Genomic DNA, 13,487 nt, shown 5'->3' with positions numbered 1-13,487 from the left:
TTGGCATTTAATGGTCTCAACACAGGAATATTTTTATTATTATTACATTTTATCTGTAAAATTTAGAAATATAGCAGTCTGCCTTAAAGGACCTCAACCTGCAAAACATTTACTCACATAAGTAATTTTTATGCCCACAAGTAGTCCACTGAATTCAATGGAATGACACAAGTATAAAGTCGCTTGCAAAAGTAGTTGCAGGATCAGGGCCTACATTACCAGAATGCAAACAAATAAGGTACATTTTATGTATTTACTTACAAAAATACATCAATAATCTCATTTACCCTTTAAGACCCTGATCTTGCAAACATTTGTGTCCGTGTTTAACTTTATGCATGCAAATACCCACTTGAACTCAAAAGGAATACTCACGTGCATAAACTTAAGAAAAAGATGAATTTAGTGTTTTCAGGTTCTGGGACTCAACAGTTTTTTCATTGTAAAGTTATCACTTTATTTTAAAAAATGAATGAAGATGACCATTCCATTTTAATACGCAGCGATTGCTCACTATCGATTTTGCAGCCAAAGTTTCCCAAGGATTTTTTTCTTCCAACAGTCCACAGAATTGCCGCCCATCATCAGATGGCAAGTGCATGCAAACACAACGGACTGTAACAGTTCTTTCAGAGTTATCCTGTCAATAATCCACGGATTAAAGAAAGCCATTAAGCAGACATTGATACAACATCCCATATTGGTTCCACACCAGACAGCACAATCGGTCGTGTCAATAATCTTCAGATTAAAAGGTCACCCATGCACTGGGCCTTGATTTCTCAATGAGATTTTTTTTTTAAATACTTGTTTAAAAGAAGGGAGGAAAGACACAAACTAGGGTACATTAACACAGAATTACTTAATCAGGAATAAATAAATACATTAATTGATGCCAGAAATTCCATGCACAACCCACCCCATTATTGCAGAGGTTTCACAGTAGAGGGTGTGTGCAACATATGTTCTACCACTATGCCTAAGCATATAATGTTGTGTGACCTGGGAGCTCAGGATGGAGTGCCAGGTCCTAAATTTGAACTTCCTGACTTTTAGTAGGATTAAGATCTCCCCTAAATATTACTGCATGGAATAGATTGTATTCTTGTATCTCAGTACCTGTTAATATGGACAAATATGCTGAAGGTCCATGGAAATGCTGTATGTGGGAGGTACACATGCTTGCCTACATAAAGCATACTACATGCCAGTTGTTGTATGTATACAAACAGATTGAGGCATACATATTCATATTCACATAGAAGAGGACTTTGCATTATCTGAGGAAGGTGCTATTGATCAAAATGGCTTTAGAATGACTTATCACCGGCAGGAAGACGAAGTATGGATCTAACACTGACACTCCTAAAGCCAACCATATAGCTTTCATATAACTGCAATGCAGCTTTTACGACCCATAGTATAATCCACACTCCAAACCGCTCGTTCCCTCTGTACAGCCAAAGGCGGAAAATAAAACAACTAGAGCTTGGGCTGCTTATCCAGGATTTTCACAATAAGATTATTGATGCATAATAAGATTTGACAATGAGGAAGAGGAAGAGGGGGAGAGGGGGAGTCAAAAGGTAAAGCATTCACTAACCTTTTACTTGAGTTTCATATTCTGCTATGATCTCTTTGTCTTTCTTGAACTTAGTTTGAGATGACATCTTTTGAAAGATCTAAAAGATCCCACGATCCTTTCTCTCTTTTTTTTTTTTTTTTTTTTTTTAAAGTCACCCGTCTGCTCCGCTCTATCTGATCACAGTCAGTTTCGCAGCTTTTCAAGCGTGTCTGTTTCACTTTGCTGAAAAGATAAAAAACCCTTTCCTCCCTTTGCAAAAAGAATTCCCTTCATTTGCAACAACCAAGGGGCTGCAGCTCCAGCAAGGAGGCTTGGGCGCTTGCCCTTGTGGAAACAATACTGAAAGGTGGGAGGGAGAGAGGGGGGGAAAAATCTCGGCTGCACCTAAATCTTCAGAGCGATTTAGAACAAATATTAGTCAAAATTTAGAAACACACACACGCAAGGACTCCTTCTTTGCAGCATGTAGTCAACCCCCGCGCAAGCAGGGAAAGCCCTGGCTTTAATCCAAGAAGGTCAGGTTGCGAGAAGGGCTCTCATTTCGCTTCCTCGCTCCCCCACCCCTCAGCACGTCTGATTCACCGAGAGGATTAAAAGCAGAGATAGAAGTTTGCCTGCTGGAAATGCATTTGCTCACTCTCCCCTGGAGCTTGTGCCCAGCGCTGCTTTTACTGCAGGCTTGAATTGAGCTCTCCCCACGTCACCCGGGCAGGCTCCTCCTCCCCGATTTTATAACAACTGACACATTGTAGCCTACAGGAGAGCAGAACTTACTGCAAGAGGAGAGGCAGAAATCAGCTCTGCAGAAAGGTGTAAAACAGCACTTAGCTCTATTGAACGGAGCACGCTGCAGTGGGGGGAGGCGTGCATTTGTCCTGAAAAACAGCCCTGGGCAGTCTCCTGTGCTCGTTTAGCTGGACTCCTCTTTGGAAACTGAATGCTATTGCAAAAGAGAACTGAAGGGTGGAGCAGAGGAGATTGGATAGTTAACACACAGATCTTTGCCTTGATTGTAGTATTGACTCCAGTATTTTTATCTCCCAATTAGCCTCCTAAAAGGATTTTGTTGTTGTTGCAAAAGTCAAATAATACTTTGCGTAGTGCCTTGAGATCCACCGATAACGAGGTGCTGTGCGTGTGCAGCCATTTGTTAATTAAACTTCATATTGTCATAGAATCATAGAAGATTAGGGCTGGAAGGGACCTCAGGAGGTCATCTAGTCCAACCCCCTGCTCAAAGCAGGACCAAGCCCAACTAAACCATCTCTGCTAGAGCTTTGTCAAGCCAGGCCTTAAAAACCTCTAAGGCTGGAGATTTCACCACCTCCCTAGCTAACCCATTCCAGTGCTTCACCACCCTCCTAGTGAAAAAGTTTTTCCCAATATCCAATGTAGACCTCTTCCACTGCAACTTGAGACCATTGCTCCTTGTTCTGTCATCTGCCACCACTGAGAACAGCCTAGCTCCCTCCTCCCTGGAACCTCCCCTTCGGCTAATTGAAGGCTGCTATCAAATCCCCCCTTGCTCTTCTCTTTTGCTGATTAAATAAACCCAGTTCCCCTCAGCCTCTCCTCATAAGTCACGTGTCCCAGCTCCTTAATCATTTTCATTGCTCTCTGCCGGACTCTCTCCAATGTATCCATAACCATTCTGTAGTGGACTAGTTTCATCTTCCCCTTACACCAATGTAATTTCATTTACTTTTATCAAGTTACATTTGTGCAAGGGGAGAATCAGCTCCAATGAATTCATTGGGACACAAAAATAAAAATGAATCAAGTTAGCAGAACAGTTACAAGCAACAGCCAACAACCAGTTCACTCAAATTAACACACCATTCAGCTCCAGCTGCAACTGCTTCCTCCCAGAAATCTCTTTTGAACCCCACTTCCAGAATGTTCCAGGTCTTAAAGGCACAGTAAACACACTCAGTCACCATAGCTCTTACAAATTGATGCGCTACATTGTGCGGCACCGCAATTAAAACTCAAGAGTTTCTGAATTTCAGTTCAGTTCTGTCCCACTCACTCCCTTTCCTAGACAGTACCTTCCTTCTTAAAATTGAAAATCATGACATAGCATCCTTAATCTAAATTACAGAAATGTCACTTTACAATGCATCGTCACAATTTCTGTTAATTCATCAAGAATAATTGTCCTTTACCTTATTGATTTGTGTCATTTCATGTAATAAGTGTAATTTGGGACAATAAAGTTTTGTCAATGTATGATTGTCACAGACTTCTGATGGTGTCTGTTCGTGCTCTCTTGCTGAACTCACAGGGCTTCCTGGCTTGTCTCTGTTATGGGTCCTTCCCTGGTTAAACATCTCCTTTCTTGGATCTGCTAGCATATCACCACCCTGTGGTAGTGCTCCAGGAGGCTGCCTGAACCAGAGCTTTTGTCCCTCTGCTGTTCCAAGCCTTGCTGCCTCCCCTCCCTCTGGTATTCTCCCTCTTTTATATTAGGCTTTGTTACCCTTATGAGGCCCAGCTCTGGGTGCCTGCCTCCATGATTGGCAACACTGGCAGCTGTGCATGGGCATGGCCAGTCTATTTGTTTGTAGGTAGGAAAGGCTCCCTTCACTGCCTAAATTCTGAATGGGGCTAATAGACCCCATCACATATCCTCCCCCGCAAGACTGATCTCAGTCTTGGCTGGTGTAGGCTAACTCCCTGGACAGGAAGTCCACGTTACCATGTAGTCTCTCAGCCTGATGTAGTGCTCAGAAAGCATATGGTTGTAGGGATAGGTACCACCTCAATTTGGGGTTTGTATCCTTCATCACAGCTAGCCAGCGTAGGGGTGCATGATTAGAAACCAGGGTAAACTCATTTCCCAGTAAATAGTAACACAGACTTTATGTCACCTATTTAGCAGCCAAGCATTCTTTTTCTATTACTGAGTATGCCTTCTCTCAAGGGAAGAGTTTCCAGCTGATATAGACTATCGGGTGTTCCTCTCTGTTGATTTCTTGTGAGAGGACCGCTCCCAGCCCAACTTCTGATGCGTCTGTTTGCAATATGAACTCCTTTTCCAAGTCCGGGTTGTATAATACTGGGTGTGCACAGAGTATGGTTTTGAGTTTTCAGAAAGCGCCTTCACAGTCAGGCATCCACTGTACCGACCAGGGGGCAGCATTCTTAGTTAAATTGGTCAGTGGGACGGCTATCATAGCAAAGTGTGGTCTGAATCTGTGGTAATAGCCCACCAAACCCAGGAGGGCGCGCACGTGATGTTTTGTCATAGCGGTCTTGTATGCCTGTAGGGCATGGACCTTGTCTACCAGCAGGCAGACTTGGCCTCCCTCCACCCAGTCCTAGGTAACCGGCTTCATTTTTTCCCATTGCGCATTTTGTGGGGTTTGTTGTCAGCCCCGTGTTCCTTAGTGAACAGAGGACGGCAGCCACTTTATCTAGGTGGAAGTCCCAGTCCTTACTGTAGATTATGACATCATCTAAATATGCCACCACATATTGAGCGTGCGGTTGAAGTACTCAGTCCATCAAATGTTGGAATGTAGCCCGCTGCCCCGTGTAAACCAAAGGGCCTGGTCCTGAACTGGATAGGCCCAGGGGCGTGGAAAAGGTTGTTTTCTCTCAAGACTCCTGTGTCAAGGGAATTTGCCAATAGCCTTTTGTGAGATCCAAAGTGGTGATATATTGAACTTCCCCCAACCAGTCCAATAGTTCATCTACTCATGGCATGGGGTAGGCATCAAATTTAGAGATCACGGTCATCTTCCAAAAAACGATACAAAAACATAGTGAGCCACCTGGTTTTGGAACTAGAGCTATGGGGCTCCAGGTTGCTCGGGCATTCTTCTATTAATCTGAGCTCCAACATGGTCCTAATTTCCCTCTCAATGGCTCCTCTCAACCCTGGGGATAGGGTGAAGCCCTTCCCGGATCACTTTGCTTGGTTCTGTCCTGATGTCATGTTGCACTAGGAGTGTCTTTCCTGGTAGGGTCGGGAATACCTGTGGGAAAGTCGCCACTAGTTGGCCTGCCTGTTCCCGGCTCAAGGTCAGGCCAAGAGATACTGATACCTTTTCTTGGCAATCCTTAGCTTGGGGTCCTAGTTCTGGTTCCTCCGGGTATGGTATGATAAAAGGCTTTCCCAGGCTCTCCAAGTCTTCAGCAGGTTTACGTGGCATATCTGTTGTTCATTCGTCTTACCAGGTTGCTTGATTAAGTAATCCACTGCTCCTACTTATTATATTACCTCATAATGGCCAATTGGCAGGGCCCCTAATTTCGACTTGGAGGTGGGAGCAACAACAGGGCCCAGTTGCCTGGTTGGAAGAGGCGTGTTTGTGCCCCTTCGTTATATTGTTGCTGTTGCCAAGCTTGTGCTTCCCTTAGGGTTCTTTTTTTTTTTTTTTTTTTTGCATATACGCCCATGGTCTCCAAGCAATCCTGTAATTTCAGGACATATTGTACTATATTCTCAGCTCTCGGCGCTTTGCTTTCCCAGGCCTCCTGCGCTAGATCGAGTATGCTCCTAGGCCATCACCCATATAAGAATTTGAATTATGAGAATCCCGTTGAAGCCTAGAGGACTTCCCGGATTGCGAAGACCAATGTGGGGAGTAGTTGATCCCAGTGTTGGGAATCCCGCATGATGAATTCCTTGAGCATCCCTTTGAGCATCTTGTTAAATCTCTCTACCAAACCATCAGTCTGGGGATGATACACAGACCTGCGTAAGAGTTGGATCTTTATTAATTCCCACAGCTCTTTCATTAACCTGGAGGTGAAATTCGTTCCTTGGTCAGTCAGGACTTCTTTAGGGAAGCCAACCCTCACAAAGACCTTGAGTACTTCATTGGCTATAGTCTTTGAACTCGTGAAGCATAGTAGTATGGCCTCCGGGTATGGCATAGTCTATGATGACCAATATGTACTGGTGCCCCGAGGCGCTTTTCTCTAGTGGCCCTATCAGGTCCATTCCCACCCTTTCAAAAGGTGTTTCCACCAATGGGAGCAGTATTAATGGGGCTGTCAGGACCTTCCTAGGAGCCGTTAATTGGCACTCGGGACATGAGGCGCAGAAATCCTCAACTTCCTTGAAGACTCCAGGCCAAGAGTATCAGGCTAGGAGCCAGGCTTGCGTCTTATCCTTCCCTAGATGTCTCGCCCCTGATGTTGCATCAGCCAAATGCAGTAATTCATTGCAATATATGCATGGTACCAACAGCTGTGTCTGTACCTCTTGCGTGTCTGTCCTGTTCCACACGATACAACAAATCTATTCTGAGGGCAAAAGGTGGGTATTGTGCTTTCAGCGGGTCTACCTCTTCGTCATCTATCACCGCTATTTGTTCGAAGTCGCGGCTCAAGGTCTCATCACCTCTTTGCTCCACCTGGAAATCTGAGAAGTCAGTTAGCTTCTCCAGGTCAAGTTGCTGGGGAGGCTGGGTGCTTGGTCCCATGGAGGTCCCTTCCCCAGGGTCATCTGTTTCCCTCCTCATCAGTCCAGTCGTTTACGGTTTCCAACACTCCCCCAGACACGCTCGCCTCTTCTACTTCCCTTCGTTCCCTCTTTGCTGTCCACTTCTCCTTCCGGGATTTTCTTGTCTTGGGTTGTGAGGTAAGGAGATGAGGGTCCTTTAATGAGAACAGGATCCTAGGTGTCTCCCCAGAGTCATCTTCTTCAGGCTTCGGTATTAGGGGAGCTTCCGTAAGAGCTCCAGGAAATACATCCAGCATCATGGGGTAGGAGAGGTCCCGGGACACACATACCCTGAGCTGGTCTTGACATCCGTCCACAGTCAGCCTTAGCATTATGCTGGGATATGACAATACGTTGCCATGGATATACTTGATGGAGATTCCCCCCTCCTCTGGTTTTCCTGCCATGCCAGCCACCCATTCCTGAATAAAGGTCTGGTCACACCCAGAGTCGATGAGGGCCAGGGTCTTTTGACCCTCCACCTCTACAGGGATTCTGATTTTTCTCAGGCTCTTCTTATGGGTCTAAGTCTCTCCAACACAGACCTGCCCAAAATTGGGCATGTAGGGGTAGTCTCAAGACCTTGTTGCCCACAAGAGCAACAGGTTGTTGGGTCTGCCCTTCATTGCCCAGCATCTATGTCCGTTCCCTTCGGCATTACTGAGGGCTTCCATTCTTCTGTGGGCATGGGATGGGGCATTGAAAGGACCTGTACATAGACCTATGCTTCCACATCACCTAGGCCCCTGTAAGCTCTCTGGGTTTACCCGATGAGAAGTGGGGTGAGGCGGGTTGGCCACTGGGTCACGGACCAGTTTGATGCAGTCGCTAACCTTTCAAAGATGGTCAGGAAGGCTTTGGAGTCATCTTCGGTTGTCATCTTGGGGGTTGTCCAAGTGGAGGGGATCCCCTGTATAGTGTGGAGGCTGGTTCCAGCAGCTGCAAGTCGCTGCGAAGCAGCAGCGTGTGTTTCAGCCACCCACTGTAGCAGCTGTTTCTGGTGGGTTGCCATCCACTCCAACAGCTGTTGTCGTCTCTGGCGTTGCTGTGCTTGTGAGTCTGTGAGCCATTTCAAGAGCCAGTTTGCCTCCATAGTCCTCCCGTGTTCAGCAGGGGAAGGGGAGGAGGTAGGGTTCTGTTTTGTCCTCTTCTTCCCTTCTCTGCAAGGGGGGTTTGCAGACACAAACAAACCCCACTTCTGGTACCACATGTCACAGACTCCTGGTGGCGCCTGTTAATGCTCTCTTGCTGACCTCACAAGGCTTCCCGGCTTGTCTCTGTTCCAGGTCATTCCCTGGTTAAGCATCTCCTTTCTTGGATCTGCTAGCATATCACCACCCTGTGGTAGTGCTCCGGGAGGCTGCCTGAAGCAGAGCTTTTGTCCCTCTGCTGTTCCAAGCCTTGCTGCCTCCCCTCCCTCTGGTATTCTCCTCCTTTTATATTAGGCTTTGTTACCTTTATGAGGCCCGGCTGTGGGTGCCTGCCTCCATGATTGGCAATGCTGGCAGCTGCGCATGAATGTGGCCGGTCTGTTTGTTTGTAGATGGGAAAGGCTCCCCTCCTGTCTCTGCCTAAGTTCTGAATGGGGCTTATAGACCGCATCACAATGATGCAAGAGGATATACTCCAGTCGAGACTGACCCAAAATGTAGGGTTTCACAAAACCTAATGTCAATAAACTGTTTCAGTGCTTTTTTTAAAACATGCCAATGAAAATAGTTGTTTGTTTAGCATGAAGCATTCCCCTGCAGTGTTTGCAACCCAGACCTTGTGCTTGAGTTATGTCCAGAAAGCAAAATTCACTGTATACCAAAGTAGAATTCACTAGCCTATTATCCAAAGCCAACCAAATCTAAAAATAAAGTAAAAATATTTTATAAACTTAGGCTCCAAATCCACAATGAGTGTGGTGAAGGCAGACCCCTGCTCCTGATTGGCTAGTCAATCAGCTGGGAATTGTGTTGCGTTCAAGGACCCATTGCATGGAGTTCATTGAGGGATCGGGGCATTAATTGTACAGGTGACTAATAAGGAAATACACAGGAGAGAAAATGTGTGTAGGTAAAAAAGGGCTGGTCCTCCTTCCATTGTTTCATTTTCCAATGATTCCAGCAGAACATGATTTGGAATGCATGCTATGCTTTAAAACAGGTTTAATTCATATTTAATATACAATGAACTAGACTTGTGCAAAAATGTTATTGTATATTGGAGTTAACAGTTCCTTTTCAGGCTTTTTTCTACTGTTTTCCAGTTAAATAATAAAGATAGTTAGTATCCCTGGGTCACAGAAAACAAAAACAAACAAACAAACAAAATGCCACGTTCACTGACATGACATTTTTAAAGTCATGCATGCAAGTATTTGTGCTGGCAGCACTTGTTGTGACAACAGGAGGTAGAGTGGAGAGGGCTGATGAAATGAGATAGCACAGCTGAGGGTTTGTGAAGAGGTAGTTTCCTTGAAGGGTGACCTTTATCAGAGACCAGAAACAATACCATGTGATTTATAGGCCCAATCTCAACTGAACTCAAATTTTGACTCTTCACAGTTGATCCCTTCACTGGATTCTCTGTAGATGTAAATTGAAGGAAATTGTGATCTACTCACAGATATTCTATAAGCAGAAAAAGAAGCTAAACATTGAGTAAGTTACTCATTGTAAGCTACTCAGCCAGTTCTAGTTTGGGCAACATAGGAGAGGTGAGTTTTGAGCAGTAATAAGAGGAGATAGAGTAGAGACAGATAGTGAAATGAGATGGGGTTTGGGCAGAGGTGATTTTCTATGGAGAGTAAGGAATTAGGGTCAGAGATTGTGAGAGGTTGAGCACCCACAACTCCCTCTGATTTCAGCCTTGCAAAATTGGGTCTTTTGCAAGTGAATGATTTCAGATAGCTGGTGGATAGCAGCTAGGGAACTGTTGCCAAGGAGGGAATGAGGGGACAGAGGAGTCAGAGGATAGAGTCAGCGTGGTAGAGGGTGAAGTAAACATGAGGTGAAGAGGGTATCGGTATATATGGTTTTGGGGATGATAAGAGCACTTTTGTGGCAGATACGGAGGTGAACTGAGAGCCAGCTGAGGTCTCTGAGAACGGATGTGATGTGAAGGTGAAGCTGTTGTTCTGAGCAGTCAAGAGTTTGGAGAGACAAGTGGCTTTGAGAGGTCACCAAGCAGGAAATGGCAGCAATCCATGGCAGTCAAGTGACAGATGCATGAACGAGTGATTCAGCAGAGCGAGTGTAAGGGGAGCCGTTTTGTGACAATGACAGTAGACAGACTTGCAGAGAGCAGCACTCCAAGGTGCAAAGGTGACCATAGGGTGGAGAAGCCTCCACAATTACAGACCAGCGTGGTGAAAGGGAGGTCTGAGATGAGAAGTGTTATGGGACAGCTAGACATACCTGAGGGTAAAGAAAGAAAGTCCTTGTGACATGCCAGGCACTAAGGCACAGAGAGAACTGGCGGGCTAGGGGCTGGGATGGGCAGAGCCAATAAAGGATACGAAGGAGAGTTGGGTTCTGTGAAATGATGCATTTACTTGGGAGAAGGTAGATATAGAAGGAAAGGGGCTGAGAATAGCTTTAGGTCTCTCTAGAGAAGAGAAATTGAGAGGTTGAGGTGCAACAGAGACAAAGGGAGAACAGTTTAAAAGTTATGGACAAATCCGAAAAGAAGGGAACCAGACACACCAACGGTGTTCAAGGTAACAGAGGATAGAAGGAAAAGTAGCATTCTGTATGGAACAGAGACCAGTGAGGATAACCCATGAACTACTAGCCATGTATTTGGGTGAGGGAGCCTAAAGAATGTGCCCACTCTAAACTGTCTGTTGATAGTCAATAATGTTCCAAGCGGGAAGTGTGTTGTTCTTGCCTCTCTTAGTTTTTCATGATTTGCATTATCATTTCCTAAAGACATTTCATCACACAATTTACCTCGGTATGAGCAACTCCAAGGCCATCAGCCAATTGGAAAAGGCAACTGACTACTTTCAATAAACCAACTATCACTAAGCTCGCATCATTTAGTAAGCCTCACAACAATGCAGAAAGCAGGAAAGAATGAGTCAAGAATACTGTGGGCATGCAGATGGTTGGAGAGATTCATCAGTCTCCAGCAATTTGCTTAGAAATTGCAAGCTGAATATGGGGCAGTAGTTGCTGAGTGTATGTAGATCAAATGGGGATTTTTTGAAGAGTGATGTGACAGCTGTAGGGAGGGGGCAGAAATGAGGGATGATGCCAGTAAGTTAGGAGCTAGATGACGGTTTCTTGTGATAAAAGGAGCTAGAGTGGAGAGCAATGGTCAAATGAGATAGCATATCATGGGAACCTGGAAAGAGCTGATTTTCTTTGTAGAGTGGACTCCATCAGTAAGTTCAGATGTGGGTGGCATGCTACAGATTGGCAAAGGACTGGGGAAAGACAGAAGAAGATGGAAAGGTAGAGTTGATTCTACTGTGGATTCATGCAACTGTGGAGTGAAAAAGAGTGGTGAGATACAGCAGTTAAAGAAATGAGAAAACAGGGCTGTCTCAAGCCTTGTGCTGGTCATAATAAATCACCAGTTAACATGTAAGAGACTAGGAGTAAGCTGGCATTCTCGCATCACTGCAAACTTGCGGATGTGAACAGAGTATCATAAGGTGCCAGTGTTCCAAATGAGTGTGGGAATTTACAAATTTCTCATGAGCTTCCCACCTGTTTCATTATGTGGGACTGATAACTGGGAGTGCTCTTGTCTTGGTCAGCCTAACCCTTGGAACGGATGTCCAGTGTGTTTATCCCAGAGAGGAAAGGTCTGGGCAAACATTCAGTGCTCATAGGGAGAAGCTAATTTGATCTTTCTTCATCCCAGTGCTCAGTGCCTTTTAAGAAACCTCCAGGTAGATTAGGCTTTAAACTTTTGCTAAGCAGTTACCAGACATCTTAAATTTCACATCTCAGCTCTGCCTAAAGGTTAAAAGAAAAGAATGAATGCCTGAGCTTTTCACTGATGCGAGACAAGGGAATTACTATCCCAAAGGTGTCCTTAAAGGAGCTTCCAACACAGACAGAGACAACACAAATCAACCCTACCTTGTCACTGATAGAGACTATACAGGAGAATGCACACAAGGAACTAACTGGCTGGACATGAAATTGTCTTCCCATTTCCAATCAGAGCAGTTGCTTAGGTGCTGGAATCCCTTGCACAGGGCCATGCAAATGCTGCGGTCAGGATCACAAAGAAATACATAGGGGCCTTCCACGTCTGCAGCCAACAAAACAAAAATGTTCAGAGAAATACAATATCTTCCATTATAGTATGCAGTGTTGGGGTAGCCATGTTGGTGCTAGGATATTAGAGAGACATGGTGGATGAAGTGATATCTTTCATTGGACCAACTTCTGTTGGTGAGAGAGACAAGCTTCCACACAGCTCTTCTTCAGTTCTTCAGGTGACCTGAAGAAGAGCTCTGTGTAAACTCAAAAGATTGTCTCTCTCACCAACAGAAATTGGTCCAATAAAATACAACACCTCACCCCCACTTAGCTCAGAAAAATATCAGTCAGTTGTTGGGAATCTCTGCAGACCCTTCTCCGTTGGTTAGTGTGTTGCTCATTTGTGCCATTTAGTCCAGGCATTTAGTTGCAGCTCCAGGAACAACAGGGAAGTAGTAAATTCTGTCCTATATAAATATTCAGTTTCTGGCAGAATTACTCCAGTGAGAAAGCAAAGCATAAGTCATCCAACAAATCTTGCAGCTGTTTACTATAGCTCAGACTTCGTGGAATCTGCGAGTGACTCTGCCTGAGAATTCTAGTCAGGATCACATTTTTTGTTTTTAGGGGAAGTGCATTGAATGGAAAGTGATGGGATAGAGAGGATCCCCCTCCAGCATCAGAACAAAAAGCTGAATTCAAGAATATTAGCAACACAAGAAAGTTGTCAGCAGCCCATTACTGCTCGCCAGCCTGATGAAACACCCGAATAAACTGATTAGACCACACTGCAAGGAGAAGAAAAATATCCATAAGTCAGGGCTTGCGGGGCAGGAAGGCCTAAGGATTAAGATACTGGAGAGAGACTCAGGAGATCTGGGTTCAATTCCTTGCTTTACAGGCTTCCTCTGGTGCTTTGTGAAAGTCAGACTCTCTAGGCAAAATCCTGGCCTGGTTAAGTCAATGGCAAAACTCCCATTGACTTCAGTGAAGCCAGGAGTGCTGTCTTTGTGCCTCATTTCCCCCTCTGGACAAATAATACTTTCTCCCAGGCATCATCTGGCTCATCAGTTTTGATTGTAATCTCTTCATCACAAAGACTTTCTCGGTATGTATGTACAGTGCCTAGCAGAGCAGATTCCCAATATCAGTTGGACCCTCTAGATTCTACTGTAATACAGACACTAGTAACAGTATTTTAATCACTAGATCCCTTTAATCTCTTTTAATCACTAGATCA

General features: G+C 44.9%; 1 protein-coding gene across 3 annotated transcripts in view; it reads right to left on the bottom strand.

The window, feature by feature from the left end:
• The window catches only part of SRGAP3 (SLIT-ROBO Rho GTPase activating protein 3), a 211,502-nt gene extending 209,285 nt beyond the window's left edge, over window positions 1–2,217 (bottom strand). For all 3 annotated transcript variants that reach the window (XM_067544371.1, XM_067544372.1, XM_067544373.1), the window contains exon 1: window positions 1,604–2,217. In XM_067544371.1, coding sequence (XP_067400472.1) covers window positions 1,604–1,670 — 67 coding nt within the window. In that variant the 5' untranslated portion in view covers window positions 1,671–2,217. The remainder of the gene's footprint in view (window positions 1–1,603) is intronic.
• Window positions 2,218–13,487: the final 11,270 nt, after the last annotated feature.

This window comes from Emydura macquarii, unplaced genomic scaffold (genome assembly GCF_026122565.2).
Source record: "Emydura macquarii macquarii isolate MOO-44397 ecotype Brisbane River unplaced genomic scaffold, CSIRO-AGI_Emac_v2 contig_968, whole genome shotgun sequence".
In the NCBI taxonomy this organism is placed as follows: domain Eukaryota; kingdom Metazoa; phylum Chordata; order Testudines; family Chelidae; genus Emydura; species Emydura macquarii.
Note: the sequence above shows the minus strand (reverse complement) of the source record. Positions and strands in the feature narration are given on the sequence as shown.